General features: G+C 37.0%; 2 protein-coding genes across 4 annotated transcripts; both read right to left on the bottom strand.

Moving 5' to 3' along the window:
• Positions 1–2,913: 2,913 nt before the first annotated feature.
• LOC143305770 (uncharacterized) lies at positions 2,914–7,609 on the bottom strand. 3 transcript variants are annotated; one of them, XM_076690594.1, is made up of 7 exons: positions 5,925–7,609; positions 5,240–5,838; positions 5,070–5,165; positions 4,719–5,011; positions 4,388–4,646; positions 4,177–4,239; positions 2,914–3,090 (listed from the first exon to the last, which is right to left on the bottom strand). In XM_076690594.1, exons 4-7 carry the CDS (start codon positions 4,793–4,795, stop codon positions 3,028–3,030), a joined length of 462 nt encoding a protein of 153 aa, XP_076546709.1. In that variant the 5' UTR covers positions 4,796–5,011; positions 5,070–5,165; positions 5,240–5,838; positions 5,925–7,609; the 3' UTR covers positions 2,914–3,027. The 3 variants fall into 3 exon arrangements, with proteins under 3 accessions (XP_076546709.1, XP_076546708.1, XP_076546710.1); XM_076690593.1 differs by having other exon boundaries at positions 5,240–7,609; XM_076690595.1 differs by lacking the exon at positions 5,070–5,165 and having other exon boundaries at positions 5,240–7,609.
• A 596-nt stretch (positions 7,610–8,205) lies between these two features.
• On the bottom strand, positions 8,206–11,717 carry LOC143305731 (uncharacterized). The gene is made up of 9 exons (XM_076690487.1): positions 11,670–11,717; positions 11,336–11,594; positions 11,202–11,264; positions 10,934–11,125; positions 10,513–10,834; positions 10,216–10,360; positions 10,023–10,140; positions 9,854–9,946; positions 8,206–9,481 (listed from the first exon to the last, which is right to left on the bottom strand). The coding sequence occupies exons 3-9, from the start codon at positions 11,217–11,219 to the stop codon at positions 9,359–9,361; spliced, it is 1,011 nt and encodes a 336-aa protein (XP_076546602.1). The 5' UTR covers positions 11,220–11,264; positions 11,336–11,594; positions 11,670–11,717; the 3' UTR covers positions 8,206–9,358.
• Positions 11,718–17,325: the final 5,608 nt, after the last annotated feature.

The raw sequence follows: 17,325 nt of genomic DNA, 5'->3' as shown, positions 1-17,325 counted from the left end.
GAACGCTAACGATCCGAACGGGGTGGTTCACTCGAATTGCCAAATCAAAAATGTTGACCTCGTTCATTAATATAAAATAATGCGACCGGGCCCGCCCACGCGCAGTTCTTATCAGTATATCAGAAACGGTTCATCAATTTATCAATATAGTGCGAACCGAAAGTATCGCGATCAGACCCGATCATTCCAACAAATCCGTAAATCGTAAAATTCGCTAAGATAATCCGCGAAGTACCGCTCAGAGTTCGATACTCTAGAATCTACACGATTCTGCTACGAAGCTCAGGGCTCCGACAGAGCAAGATTCTGTAAGACTCAATTGTAAACGTGCGCGAATCAAGAACTGTACTCGTAACGAATAAACATACATTGTGATCGGAAGTGCGTGATCTTCACTCGAAACATCTACCCTACCGTTCCAATACCTGGACGACACACTACCACAGGTTCCGTTCATAGATAGGTTCTACTCATCCAGCGAAAGGTAAGTGAGAACCTCTATCTACCTGTTACGTCCTGGCGGAAAATTTGAGATTTATCCGCCTTGCGTCCCTTATCAAGCCCTCTTGGGTTACGAGAATTTCTCATGTGAGGGGCGTACAGGCGGGTGTTTCGGTTTTCCGCCAATCATTCCATTCCTCCTCAACCTTTCCTCATCTTTACCTGATTGTAACGATAGTATGAGAGAGTGGATGGATGAAAACGAATTTAAACAATGAAAGTAAGAATTGAGAACCCTTACGAAAGCGAACGTCGCGAACGTTCGACCGCCGTTCGAAAATCAAGGGTCGTTCGAAGCAATAAACACTATTGTATCGAAATTCTAAGAACTGCCTAGCGATAACGGCAAATTTTGAACAAAGGAACGTTCTCGAAAGAACGTTCGCCAGATTTAGAATTGTTTAAAATTCATAGAATGCGAAATGCCGAATTCATCAAGGCGATAGTTTTAATGTACGATAGATTGTTGTAAAATGCATAATTCGCCACGGCATTACAACTACCGTAAGCGCATTGTCCGCTTTTAAACATATTAAATCAGACTAAATTTATTGCAAATCAGGAAAATGAATAATTTTGATCATGATATATGGTTTCCTCCATCAAAACCTGTATATTTCAATTTCAAATCTCATTCTACAATTCGATCAAATCAATAGTTATATTTCAATTAAAGGCAATTAATTAATTATACATATAAAGAGAAATACTGCGTAGTTTCTGAAAACCGTTGAAACTATCATGGCGACGAATGAGAAAAGGAAGGAACACCAAAGAAAGGGTATGAAAGATCTTCGTCTAGCTTGCGCGTCTTAGCCAATCACCGGGCACGCGACACTTCCGAAAACGGGCTACGATTCGCCAAACCGTCCCCTCCAAGGACGATGTTCGCGCGACGGGCCCTTCGACCATCGATCGCGCACGAAATTTGTCACTCTTGATCGATCAATCGTAAGTACGTGATCGGGAGCCCGTGTGTCCGAGAGACAGAGTTATTTGGAAGTTTGCGGTATTTTCTCTGCGGTAAAGTCCTCCGCGTAGCGAGGCAGAGTGCCGTGCGAGTTAAAATAATCGGAATTCTGAATAAGGACTCACAGACGCGCACGTTAAATCTTCCTTCTACCTAAATTTCTATCTTTTCTTTCTGATTTTAAATCGTTTGCTCGCGTAGTTCCCGTATTAACTTCATTCCGCGTAAATCATATATTGTTTCCGTAATTAATTATTTTTCGTTATTCGTTTGTCTCTCGTCGACGTACTCGTCCGTAATAATCCGTTTCCGCCGCGACAAGTGCAGTGATCGACATCTTACCGTTTCTTTGGTGTTCCAGATCATCGAGCGAACACAACGCGAATTTAGCAAGCGAGTTATCTTGTATTTTATTGTACAGCATAACGGTAAGTCGTTTCAATTACATTTTTCGATCATGACGTTTATCAATTGGCAAAACGGGCGATCTGGTCCAGCCCTTTGGGGTTACGAGAGTGACTCAGGTCAGATGGTTCCACCGTACCAGGTATCAACCGATTTCTGTATTAATTCTTTCGTTTGTTACAATCTCGCGATCCCAATTTCTTTTTCCGTCATCAAAAGGGCGCCTTAGTCCAGCTCTTTCGAGAGTTACGAGAATTTCTCAGGCTGAGGTGTACCACGGGCGAAAACCGCCGATTTCATAGTGAAATTTGGAAAGCGAAATTGTGATAATCATTTTTACGTGTCCGGTAATATACTCGTCGGTTTCAGTTGTGATACTAGAGCGCTTTATACAACCATATTTTGTTAATTAATTTTAAGCATCTTTACATTTGTTCACATTTTTGCAAACTGGTATTTTCTATATTAACGGAATTTCTAAATTATTACACTCTCAATTTTGGCATTTCACGGTTACCAATTATCTGATTTTTCATTCATGATTAAACCAGTTTCATTTAGTTAAACAGTTTCAAATTTATTTCAAATACACCTCAGACATTTCAGCCAAACACGCCTACCAACTCATACAGATTCAAGGAAGGACCCGTACGGGACCAAGCGTTGAACGAATCCAACGAAAGGCTAATAATTATAACTTCTTAACATCTTATCAATTTGTCTTTCGTCTTTTAATTTGTCGAGAGCGTTAACACACTCGAGACTGGTGGCAGCGATACCAACCATCGCGCTAAAATAGGAAAGAAGGTATTGGGGGTTGAATTCCAACCAATTAATTGAAATTTAACCACCTAAATCTCCTACTATTATATCTTTCCTTTTTACGTTGCGCCGTCGCACGCCTGACAACGCAGATTAAATTACATAAAGTACGCCGAGGACTCAGTGAGAGAGAGAACTCCGCGACTTTACATGAGTAATAAATTTATTCTCCATAAAATTATATAAACCTGATTATAGTGAAACCAGCAGCCCTTTACAATGCTCGAGGGAAACTGTTGCTCCAATGTAACCATCGCTGCAGTTTCATAATCCGTCATTGTAAATTTTAAATTCTTATGAAGCATTGGAGCTAATTCTTTTATCTTGCACTATATTGCTGTATACATAGCCTTTGTTAATGCTTCGCATAGTATGAATACTGTACCTACTCCCTGTGAAAGAAAAACTTCTATAAGTATAAATAGAAGAAGTGTTGCAAAGTAAGTTTCCCTATCTCATCTTCATTTCCCTAACTGAAAATTAAAAACGCTTTACAAAGTACAAACAAAATTAATTTATGTTTTCCAAGTATTAAGGTAACAACTAAATTCGTGCCTTTGTGTGATTTCTTCTTTGTAATCTTTGCCTTAAGGAATTCATATTTTTGTATCATTCTTGTTCCTTTTTCGAATCTATGAAATAATTTTGCTTAAGAAAACGTAAACACACAATTCGTGAATTTATTTGCCAACTATTTTTTTATTTTTCTACATAATTTTTCATAATACCCAGGTATTTGTTGTAACGTATAAGTAACTTCTTTATCTTGATGCGTTTATAAAATATAGTATCGAATCCATTGAGTTCGGAAGTTGGTAAATTTTATTTCGAATAACGAATAATTTTTCATTATAAAAATTTCCGCTAAAAAATCACGCGAATATTCGTTATTCAAAACAGCATTTGCATAATTCTGTACTGTATACAGACTATATATGTATACTACCCTGCTAAGGTTAATTGACGTTCATGCAACTTTTACAAATTTCGGGTTACAAGCAATTCGGATACTAAATAAATGTTATATTTTAACTTATCCCTAAAGCAGAAAACACTATGGATAGGTACTTTGATTATTCTAAAAACATTTAACATATGGTTGACATTATTAAAAGAACTAAATCATTCTTTTCTCGAAACAAGATTTTTGCAGATACGTCAATTAACCTTAGCAGGGCAGTATTCGTGGCCGGGCGGAAATCAGTACAATCAGATAAGTGGTAATTCTAGATAAAAAAATATGAATGAAGTTTGATATGAAATTTTTTTATATCAGACCTCGTTTTCGAGAAGAATCAAGTTTGAACATTTGCTTAGTACCAAATTACTTGGCTAGCTTCCAATTAAATATGAGTGATACAACTGACAAGAGGTTGTACTACATCATCTATTACAATTTCTGCCCTGTATACATATATAGTTATTATTCATAATAACGAACTAAAATAACCTATTTACATAGTACATATTATACTCACAGTATCCATATACTGAATGTGGATAATATAGAGTTGTGCAATAGGTGGCTGAGCAGGTAAAACCTTGAATAAAAATTGCGCACATTATTAAAACCTATTTGCACAGATTACATATACGTAATTATTAATATAAATAATATATGTGTATGCAAATTGGTATAATTCATGAAATTAAATCTTATTATATTTAACAAATTTGTATGCTACTTACAGAAAAAGTACCATCAGCATAAATAGTTTGAGAGACATTAAGAATCTGCAACAGTGTCTCCGTAGAAAACAAAATCGCCACTTTAGCGTTTTCATCTTTTATTACTGTTTTACATATATTTCTCATAAAAGAATGATTTACTATGCATTCATTTAATGCAGTTAAACTCGTTGGAATGTGTGGATAATTTCTTTGTCTCTCTCTAAAAAGTACAGCTTTCATACTATTATACGACAATGTACACGCAGCATCAGGATACCTTTAGAAACAAACATTTTTCACACAATTTGTTAATAATATAAAAATCTATTTTATTATTTGCATGACTTACCTCCTGCAGACATCATCAAATACTTCCTTCAATGGAATCAACGTTTCCCAGCACATTTGACGCATTTCATTCTTCATTTTCTCATGATCGCGTCTATGAAATACCTTCGAGTGATTATGAGGTCTTAATAATCTAATAGTACCATCACCGAAGTCTACTACAGCCCCACGACATCGTGTAGTCCGTCTGGTGTTGCAACGATAAATGTGGGCGCTACGATTGTCTTTATTGTAAGTGTAATCTTTCTATAAAAAAATTGAACTGCCCACTGATTTTCCCGCCACTTCTTCCATCTATAAAGAAAATATTATCATTACACTGAACAAACAAAATAGCATGACTATAATTTACCGGAAGTAATTGATTCCAACAATGTCGTAATATTAGTTACGAGTTGTGTGTGTCGCATGTAAAAAACAAAACAACAGTTGTTGAACAAACAAACCCCTATATAAAATCATATATATGTATAATATAAAATAACAAATAGATTAAACAATACACGTAAACACAAAACTTACTGTAGATAATTGATCCCAGAAATGTAATATTCGTTCACTACGTGTTGCGTGTGTCGCACGTAAAAAGACAAACGACGGTTGTTGAAAAAACAAATGCTTGTGAATATTCATTACATAATTATACAGGGTGGGCAATATCTTTGTCCATCCCGAATATCTCTGTTATCTTCAGAGATATGAAAAAATGTTACTAACTTGATATGGCCACCTTGTTATAGTACAATTTTCGTAATTACGATTCACAAATCGTATGAAAAATACAATAGAAAATAATGAAAGTATCTATCAAGACAAAGTTATTTAGCAATTTTAAATAACAATATTTATATTCATTGTTTACGAAGTGTCACATGCGTCGTAACGTTAACGTCGCATGTAGGACAGCGTTTGCGACCACATCGTTTGATACACGGTACACATAAAGCAAGATGACCACATGGCACAAGAACTTCTGTTGCTTTTTTAATAAAACACATTGTGCAGTATCCTTTTGCATGGTCACTAGTACTCCCTTTTTCATCATCATTGTTGTTTTCACGTTCTGCTTTATATTTCCAAAAACTGTCGTCAAGAATATGTCTCATAAATGACAGCATCACCTTAAAAAAAAAATTAGTTCGATTAATGTTGTGTAATATATGAATATGTATATACAAGGTGTCCCACAAAAATGAAAAGTCTGTACTCTTCATGCGAAAGCTTCGATAGCCCGTAACTTTGTTTTCTAGATTATATGTATTTGAAAATTAAGTATTTGACTTCCGATGCACTCAACTCGAACCAACTTTTCGTTGGCCTAGGTCTCTTTTCGCATTCGGAAGCACGTGTAAAGCGTCCAGGTACACATAGCAAGGCTTTTGGCAGCAACTATCTTATACGAAAGTATGCAACTGTTTCAAAACCAAACTCGAGTTCGATACGAAACCACTGCCCACAAAAAATTCGCACGAGTTCGGTTCTGAAACGGGTGCATACTTTCGTATAAGATAGTTGGTGCAAAAATCCTGGCTATGTGTGCGTGAACGCTTTACACGCGCTCTCGAGTACGAAGAAAGTCCTGGTCAACGAAAAGTCGGTTAGAACTGTGCGCGTCGGAACTCAAATGCGTACCCACCCAATTTCCAATTGCAAGTGTCACGTCTGGAAAATTTTACAAATTTGTCCACCTCACGTTCCCTTATCAAGCCTTCGGGTTGTAGGAGTCTCCTCGTGTAAGGGGCGTGAGGGGGATAAATCACTTCTACATAATTTCGATTTTCTCCTCAACTCTGTGCTTTCCCATCAAGCCTTCGGGTTGTGAGAGTATTCTTCATGTGGGAAATGCACAGGGAAGAGTTTGAGTTTATAATTATTCTACTTTTGTCTTTTCTATCCTTTCATTCTTTTCATATTTCTCAATACTTTTCTTCAGTTAATATCCCTCCTTGAAACTATCGTCGTGCTCAAACGCGTAGTAACAGAAACTCGAGATAGAAAAACTCGTTTCGACCGAGGAGAGGTATCAAAAACAGCGTTCGCTACGCGGTTAGCCAGTGCTTCGCATTATACGGGGCTCCTCAGGCTAACTGCGCAAAAGCGTAAGGATCAATTTATTTCTGAAATTATAACCGATACTCTCCTCTTTTTCATGCGTGAGCGCCAGTCGGTCCCTAATCCGATCGTGTGCATGAATTGAATGCTGGAATGAGAACGCGAGATAATCTAGCGTATTGAATATTTGTATGAACGAGAAAGCGAGGAATGAGAACCCTTGCAAGCAAACGTTAGCAAGCGTTCGAGGACTGTTTAGGGGCAATAAAAGTCTTTGTATCGAATTCCGAGAATTTGCCTGAAACCAAAACCTAACGGTAATTTTCGAATAGCGAGAACGTTCTCGAATCAACTACGTTGCAAATGTAATGACGAATATTCAATTTAATAAAGAAAAACTAAAGTTATTGAAATATGCAATCGAACACCGAATGCCTTACAACGTGCGTACCAGCGCAATTCGTGTTGCGAACCGACATCTACGAACAAATAATTATGGTCAGGCCAATTGTTAAATAGAGAACTTCGTGATCGTCAACCCCGCCAACAATTATTCATAATTAAACGCATGTTTAATGCTCAGCAGGACTGATTTAGACTGTTAATAGATATTTGCATTGTTTTTAGTTAATATACGAAATAATCGAAAAGCATGGAATATTCCAGAAAGTCTACGGCGTAGAAACACCGAAAAGCCGTTAGACAGAGATGGAACACCAAGAGAGAGAGAAAGCATGATCTAGAGGAATTTAGCTACCAGGCGCCTTCAACCAATAGCGACGCGCGCGACGCTGTCGTCACGCGCTATGATTTGCCGAAATGTCCCCACGCAGGACATCGTCCTCGCGACGGGCCCTTCCGGCTAGGATCGCGATCGATTCTCTTCACTCTTCGTCGAACAATCGAGTAAGTCGTGACGGGAGCCCGTGCGTCTAGAGATAGAGTTGTCGATTTGTACTTCGTGTAATTTAGCTGCGCGGCAAGTCCTACGTATTAGGCAGAGTGTCGCGAGGGTGAAATTCCGGATACGCGGCAAAGATTCAGAGACACGCACGTTAAACTCATTTCATACTATTAAAATTCTATCTTTTCTCTTTCTTTTAAGGCTGCAGTTTAGAATATGGGACACGCCCCCAGATGACGTCACCTATTTTTTTTTGTAACTTATCATACATGGTGTTCATATATGTAGACCATAAGTGCCACAAATTTTTTTTTAAGCATCACAATACTTTTTTGTAAAAAGTAAAATTCCAGCCCTTTCTCATCTGTCCCGCTTAAGAGCGGGGTGCCTCCTATTGTAAACAATAGAGAGGGTCCTGGGGGACACATTGGTGGTGATTTCATTTGTAGGAGGTGTGGGAGTCGGGAGTTATGGGAGGTCAAAGATCAGGACATTCAAAATTTGTGAATGAAGCATTGATCTTTTTTTCAACATAATAAGCAACCTTTCTTACAACTTTTTCACAACCCCCCCCTTTTTTTTTTTTGAGAGGGGGAAATGCCTTACGCACACCGGGCATGTAATGCTAAGCCCGGTAGTGTGGGACTCCCAGGATAACCCGGTATACCCACTAAAACCCAACCTCTTATCATGTCCCTATTCGAATTCTCGAACGGGATATACAGTTTTTATATCTTTCCATAATTGTTCGAATGGATCTAATTTCCTCTATCGCACATCTCTATGCCACAGATAGGTGCACAAATGCATTGCCAAATCGTCCTGCTTGTACCCTCTGTTAATGAGGTCATGTTTTAAGTGCTTCCAGCTGCCTTCAATCGCTTGGATGTGGGTTCCGGTCGCAGGATTGACAAATCTTCCCTCACCTTGAGTGCTGTGATTTACGGTCTTGTGTATATAACTCATGTTCGGTATATTGGGCAGATCTTTGTATGCTGCCCACTCATCAGTATGAATTTCAGATCCGGGGGTCACATGTTTCACGATGAGTGGGAAGAGGGTCTCCCTATCTCGTTTATTCTCTTTACATATCTCCAGACGATAGGAACCTTTCTCATCTATCATACCCAATACCCAGTTACCTTCACGCAATCGACCTTTATTGTACTTCCTTCTCCCTACTTGGGAGGGACGAACCCAACGGAAATAAATACTATCTAAATTTCCGTCTTTTAATTTGTTCTGACCGTAGAAGACGTTTCTGCGTCATACGCGGTCAGAACTGGTGGCAGCGATACCTTTCTCATCGCCCAAAAATAAGAAGAATTAAATTTAATACCAATTCAATATCTATCTTCATTTTCTTTTTCTTTCTTCTTTTACGTTGCGCGCTCGCTCGCCTCGCGTGCTCGCCGCGCAACGTAACACAAGTATCTCGAAAATGATGCCATGGACTGCAAAATAGTAAACGAATTTTCAATTTGTTTTCGTACAAGGAGTTCGGTTTTTATCACCTTTTTGGAACATATCCTGTATAAATTTCAATAAATTACTATCAGTGTTAATGATGTCAATTTCATCGTTAAAATTTTATGCATTTTGTCTATTTTCCGTTCTGCACTGTACAATATGCTGCTGAGATTCATAGATGACATTTTCTTCTAATATTTGTAATGAACTCTCCGTTAAGGAATTGCTTGAATGTTGACGAGCATTTGTGTTTGCGCACTGAATATCGACGTCTCTAGTTTCGTCCTGCTCTTTACTTGTAAAATATGCAAGAACCGGTAGTTCCTTTTCTCTGCATTCTGAAAGGATCGTGAACGGTTTGAGATAATCGAAACTGTAAGGGTGTGTATGTCGTGTGATGCGTGAGAGTCGTAAGAGTGTGTATAATAGATGCGTATGTGAGAAAGCAAAGAAAGTTTGGCGAAGCCTCAGGCTTTGGCAGTTGCAGATTGCGGACCGATGAGTGGAATATGTAATAATAAGTTCTTCCGACATTTTGCGTTGCGATTTTTCAAAAATTGCCCGTTACAAAACTAACGAATTTTGTTAAAGACCTCTGAAGTAATATTGTGAATTATTTTTTTTCTATTCCAAAAGAACTATTTTGAAGAAAGCAGCTTGTTTAACAGAATTACATAATTTCTAATTTAAAAATGGCGTGTAAAGATAACCTGATGCTTTCCTGTCTTTGGTTTTCGAGGAATCCGACGATATCGAAGTCGTATTAGATAAGGTTCTTCTACTTCTTCTCCTATGCATCCGTTCTATTTTATTTTTAATAGAATATCATATTTATAATTATTGGTAGTACTTACTATATAATAAGATAAATTTATTTACCTTCTTCCATTGGACTATTAGTCGTTTTAGCAAAATAATTGCCACAGTATCAATTTTATTACTTTGGAAAATTGTGTCTTCATAATTGAAAATACGTAAAAACTCTTCTAAAGTTAATCTACAAAATTATGTAAATCAAGATTCAAAATATGCATAAATAATACAAATAATTATAATTATTATAAAGACAAACCTTTCAGTATCATATTCGGCTTGAGCTTTTATTATTTTTTTCCTACAATTAATATTACCATAAGTACGTGGTCTTCTACATGCTATACCATTTTGTAATCGATTAAAATCAAGTTCTTGATCAATAAGCAGGTCTCTTATTTTCTCTAAAATTTATTAACAATTTACTAGATATTGTTCAATGATTTGATTAATACAAAAAGTAACGTTAATACAGACATTAAATAATAAATTGATTCATCGTACTTAATAGATATGTATTTTATATGTAAATAATGAAAATTCAAAAATACTGTACCCAAAAATGTCCAAACGTTTATATTTTGTTTTCCTAATTTTAAAGCTGCGATATTATGGAAAGATTTTGCAATATTGTTAGTACGCACTGGACAATTGTGCACGCTAACACGCGATGCCATTTTTAACCAATTAGTTCGCATATAGGCCATAAACAAAAGAACATTAGGAAAATTGTTTGATATAATATCTGCCTCTCTCTGTATAATTAATAAGCCTTCCTGAAATTTCATTTCAGGTAGTAAAGGCAGAGACATCGTCATACGCACAACGATATTAGGTGCATTAGTCAAACCAAACTTGCGCCACTTTCGAAGAACCGTCTGCAACATATAAGAAAAATTTAACTTTCTATACAACGAGAAATTTCATATTGTAATTAAATTATAACATATAACGTTAAATAGTTATATGCCACATACCTGACAGTAATGGAACCAGCAGCCATGTATATGTGCATTAGGGAAAAATTTGCACACTGCTTTTACAGCTGCTATTTCATAGTCACTCATTATAAAATTTATATTATTTGGCAATTTGAGAATTAGATTAAATATAGCAATATATAATGTAACCGTTCGTTTTTCACATAAAACAAGTATAGTCGCAATACCCTAAAAAAAGGCAATCCTTTTTATATTATTGCATATAATTCAATAACAATTAAATCTAACACAAATCATATTTTACGTTATCCATGAAGCGCATATGGATGGTATAGAGCTGTCCAGTCTGAGGTTTTTTCGGTAAAACCTAAAAGTACAGACAAGCATTGTGCAATTTATAAATATTTATACAGATTTCATCAGCTTTACAATACTTACTGCAAACGTGCCATCAACAAACAATTCTTTACTTTTAGATAATGCTTGTAATAAAGTATGAGTTGTCAATATTATTGCACTCTCTCCTATTTCTGATCTTTAGTAATATATTTTTATATTTTTTAGAGGTTGGTAATTTTGTAATCTCTCGTATAAAATTTCTAATGATTATGGAATTTGTGGTTTGTTACTGGCTCGCACTCTTTGTAATGTCGCTCTTAAGGTGTTAAAAGAGCAATAAGCTGCAGCTTCTGGATACCTATAAATAAACATTTGTATATTTCTTTTCAAAAAATTATTAGAAGATATGTAAACTGTATAAGCATAAACGTACTTTCTACAAACATCATCAAATATTTGTTTCAACGGTATTAATGTATTCACTCATTTCTTGTACCATCAAATACCGTGTACTAACAATAAGATGTTTTTGACTGGGGTGATTATGTTCAGCAACTATGTTAACATTATTCTCATCCACATCTAGAGAACCTCTGCACTTTGTTCGGTTACGACTATTACAACGATATAAATAAAAGTTGTATCTCTTTTTCCAGGAAACCTCTGCATCTGTGGAATATATATTTATAAAAGTCAACAGTCCATCCAACAAGTAATGAAATTCTTGCAAATAAAGTATCAATTTCATCTGCTGCTTTTAATCATTATTATACTAGGAACCTAGAAAGAACTAAGATATTTTAGAATATTATCGCAAAATAAACAATTTCTATACCCTTGAACATTAATTTTAGAAAAATGTGCATGGAAACAAAATTATTTATACTTTCGTTTGTAAATTTGACAGAATCAATATAACAAAAAATACAAGTTACAAAAAATAGAAAAATGGTATAAATTATTAACAGTTACTAACGTATAAAAAGTATTCTGTCGTATAATTCGTATAAACTACCTATTTTGCTATAAATCGAAAAATATTTTTCTTCATTATTATTTGATAGTATTAATTATTGATATGAAAAATAAGATATATATAAATATAAAAGAAGGTACAGATTAAACAATACATGTATATAAATACAAAACTTACCGTAAATGATTGATTCCAACAATGGCATAATATTAGCTACGCGTTGAGTGTGTCGCACGTAAAAAGACAAACGACGTTTGTTGAAAAAACAAATGCTTCTGAATATTCATTATATAATTATACAGGGTGGGCAATATCTTTGTCCATCCCGAATATCTCTGCTATTTTCAGAGATATGAAAAAATACTACTAACTTGTTATGGCGCCCTTGATATAGAACAATTTGCGTAATTACAATTTGTTCATATCCCTGAAAATGCCGGAGATATTCAAGGTGGTTAAAGCTTGTAACAATACTTTACAATATATATTTTTTATTCGTCTGGTAACGGGGAATTTTTAGGTTGTCTGACAAGAAACAGCGATAGATATCTGGTAAAAATCTGCTATGTATTTTCTGAAGAGTTATACAATCGGCAACCTTTACGACTGTAATTAATGTTCTTTAATTTAGAAACCGCGAACGCCACTCCTGGCTTGTGTATAGATATATAACAATTTATCTCGAATGTTAAAGGCTTTAAAGAAAACGCGGACGCCACTCCTGGCTCGTAGGACAATGCTTGGCTGAACGACCTATTGAACTAATCTCGGTTCTTGTGAGGAATAATAGAATCTAACCAATTGGTGTCTATAGGAGATTATCAGAACGACGAAAGATCTTGCCCTTGCGGGATAGAGTCGCACGTCGCTGATATGCACAAAGTCTTTGCGTTCCGTGATGTCTAGGAAATGTCCAGAGGCACTTCCGTGGTCTCTTGGACTTTTCCAGATTCAGTGGTTCGTTCAGTACCGTGCTTTCTCACACACAATAGATGGAATATTTGCCGGAACGACAATTGCACACTTGCCACCAGTAATGGGTAGGCATGCACTGTCGGCGGTTGCTATTGGATGTCTGTGAAATTTGACTGATAAGAACCGAAATTATCAATTTAACGCAACTAATGGTGTAATTTGTTACGTTGGGCGAGACTATGTTATTTGTCTATCTTGGCACTCTTGTTTAGAACAACTAAGAGGTTTCGGCAGGGCACGATTATGTGACCTCGACGATTTCTCTGTCTCTAAGCAACAGTGACCTTGATGTTGATACTATTTGTTACATGAATCTTTGAAATAATAGTCTTGAATATATAAAACGCGATACACGAGCCACATGTGCCACAAACCCAGGAGTCACAAACTGAGTCGCGGCACTGCTTCACGGAATTTGTATTTCACTGGTGTTGATGTGAACCGATTTAGTGTAACAGAATTTGGATGTTATAAATTCATTAAACTGACTACTACGATGAAACCTTGGTTATTCGCGATCGGGTATCCCTTGTAGCAGTGCCGCGGCTCAGTTTGTGCACACGACTCCTCGGTTTGAGGCGCATACACGAAGACAGTAAATCGGCAGTTTGACGATTTTACCAAGTCGGTTTGACTCGTCTTCGCGTACCGTTTCTCGCCCAACGGACCCTCGTATTTCGCGTCTTAACGCTAGCGCTTTCGAACGTAGAGTGTCGGATCATCGATCCCGCATCGATCTCCTTCGATCGATCCTAGGTAGGGATCGATACCGCGTGGGGATCGATGCGCACGCATCTCGAGCGAGTGGAAATCGTCTTCGTTTAAGGGGCATGCCCCTAATGAGCGGATATATATATATATCTATATGTAACATATACGGTTACAAGCTATTGCCCCACCCTATATATTCTAAAATGTAATAGTTCTAATTATCAATTTATAATTTAATGGTTTGAATAGCTTTATGTGTAGGATGAAAATCTGCTGATTGAACCACTATAATATAAACATGTTTTATTTGGAGGAAATTATATAAACATCTGACGCAAAACATAACCGAATAATTACTATTTCTTAATCACAAGATTCTATCTCCGAAGATTAAAATTATTTTTTTTTTTTTTTAACTCAAATTTCTCAAAAACTTGAGCCAATAACACAAACCGGTTTACAGATTCGTATTCAATGCATAAAAATTTATAAGAAATGCTTACCATATAGTGCACAACAGAAAACAAAATCAAAATTTTTAGAATAGTGTTATCGTCAATTGCAGGAAGTGTAAAAACATTTTTAAATTAAATTTATTAGATTTGACATCCAAATGTATACAATGTATAAGTGCGATTTATATACTTTAAATCATACCTACCTTATCAGACATTCTAAATCTGTAACATAGGATAAGCTATCTTTAAGGGGGTAGACACGGCACGTGACCTCTCCGATTTGGCCGGTCGGTATTACAGCAGATTTTTCTGCACAGAAATGGTAATACCCATAGATGTAGAGCAGGCCGATGAAAACGAGAGTGCGCTTTTGGCTAATTCTATATTCTATTCTGAATGTAAAAGAAATAGTCAGCTGTCACATTGTACTTGACAAAATTTAAACGCAAAGTTTGGTTGATAGTGCAAGTGTAGAAAATTTATTATACTTTTTACTAATTAAAATATGCTTATGCTACTGTTACGTTGCGCGCGTGCGACGGCGCAACGTAAAAAGAAAAGTTAAATATAATAATAATAAGTGGAGATATAGGTAGTTAAATTTCAATTAATTGGTTGGAATTCAACCCCTAATTCCTGCTTCCCTATTTTAGCGCGATGGTTGGTATCGCTGCCACCAGTCTCGAGCGTGTTAACGCTCTCGACAAATTAAAAGACGAAAGACAAAATTGACAAGATGTTAAAAGATTATAATTATTAGCCTTTCGTTGGGTTCGTTCAACGCTTAGTCCCGTACGGGACCCTCCTTGAATCTGGGTATGTTGGTAGGCGTGTTTTAACTGAAAAGTGTGAGGTGTGTTCGAAATAAATGGAAACTGTTTAACTAAATGAAACTGGTTTAATCGTGAACGAAAATCAGATAGTAGCCAAAAGTGTGAGTTCAATAATTTAGAAATTTCGTTAAATTGAAAATTACCAGTTCTGCAAAAGGTGAACAAGTGTAAAGATGCTTAAGATTAGTTAACAAGGTATATATATATGAATATAAAACGCTCTGATATCACATTTGAAACATTAGACTAGAGTACCAGTCGCGTGACTCGATTATTACGATTTCGTTTCCTATGTTTAGCTGAAAAACCGGCGGTTTCCGCCCGCGGTACACCTTAGCCTGAGAAATTCTCGTAACTCCCGAAAGAGCTGGACTAAGGTGCCCTTTGGATGTTGGAAAGAAACTGACTTTCGAAATTGTAATAAACGGAAAATAGTATTTAATATTGAATGATATCGATACCTCGTACGGTGGAACGATCTGACCTGAGGAATTCTCGTAACCCTGAAGGGCTGGACCAGATCGCCCGTTTTGCCAATTGAATAAACGTCGTGATCGAAAAATGTAACTGAAACGACTTACCGTTATGGTGTACAATAAAATACAAGATAATTCGCTTGCTAAGTTTCGGTGTATTCGCTTGATGATCTGGAACACCAAAGAAACGGTAAGATGTCGATCACTGCACTTATCGCGGCGAGAACGGATTATTACGGACGAGTACGTCGACGAGAGACAAACGAATATCGAATTACGATTAATTACAATTACAACGAATATAATTACGCGATATGAAGTTAGTACGAGAACTACGCGAGCAAACGATTTAAAGTCGGAAAGAAAAGATAGAAATTTAGGTAGAAGGAAGATTTTACGTGCGCGTCTGTGAGTCCTTATTCAGAATACCGATTATTTTAACTCGCACGGCACTCTGCCTCGCTACGCGGAGGACTTTACCGCAGAGAAAATATCGCGAACTTCCGAATAACTCTGTCTCTCGGACACACGGGCTCCCGATCACGTACTTACGATTGATCGATCAAGAGTGACAAATTTCGTGCGCGATCGACGGCCGAAGGGCCCGTCGCGCGAACATCGTCCTTGGAGGGGACGGTTTGGCGAATCGTAGCCCGTTTTCGGAAGTGTCGCGTGCCCGGTGATTGGCTAAGACGCGCGAGCTAGACGAAGATCTTTCATCCCCTTTCTTTGGTGTTCCTTCCTTTTCTCATTCGTCGCCATGATAGTTTCAACGGTTTTCAGAAACTACGCAGTATTTCTCGTTATACATATAATTGATTAACGGCATTTATTCGAGATGTAACTATTAGTTTAATTGGAATGCAATTTGAGATTTGATATTGAAATATAGATTAAAATTGAAATATCGGGTTTGATAGGAAACCGTCATCCGTATATCGTGATCGAAATTATTCATCCCCGATTTGCAATAAAACAGTATGATTTTATATGCTTAACGGCGGATGATGCGCTTACGGTGGTTGTAATGCCGTGGCGACTTATGCAATCTATCGCGCATCAAACTATCGCCTCGATATATTCGGCATTTCGCATTTTATAAATTTTAAACAATTCTAGATCTGGCGAACGTTCCTTTGTTCAAAATTTGCCGTTATCGCTAGGCAGTTCTTAGAATTTCGATACAATAGTGTTTATTGCTTCGAACGACCCTTGATTTTCGAACGGCGGTCGAACGTTCGCGACGTTCGCCTTCGTAAGGGTTCTCAACTCTTACTTTCATTGTTTAAATCTGTTTCATCCATCCACTCTCTCATACCATTATTATAATCAGGAAACGATGATCCTTGCTGGACCGGCTGACGCTTTGTGCAACAGAGTGAGAAAGAGGTTTCTAACAAAAGAGTTATTACGATTTTCCCGTTTCTACGCAGTTACCAAGGGAAATTCCCGAAATGCGAAGCACTGGCTAACTGCGGAGCGCTGGTGTTATTGCTACGGCTCTTTCTCTCTCTCACTCGAGCTAACCCGAGTTTTTGTGCGTATTAGCTTCTTATTACAATGGCTGGCGACGATAGTTTCAAGGAGGGTCACGTAAACTATTGAAAAGTAGAAAAATAGAAACGACCTTTCCTCGTGTACCTCGCATGAGAAGTTCTCG

The sequence above is a fragment of the Osmia lignaria genome, chromosome 10 (genome assembly GCF_051020975.1).
Source record: "Osmia lignaria lignaria isolate PbOS001 chromosome 10, iyOsmLign1, whole genome shotgun sequence".
Classification (NCBI taxonomy): domain Eukaryota; kingdom Metazoa; phylum Arthropoda; class Insecta; order Hymenoptera; family Megachilidae; genus Osmia; species Osmia lignaria.
The sequence above is the reverse complement of the archived record's forward strand: the minus strand, read 5'-3'. Positions and strand labels throughout refer to the sequence as shown.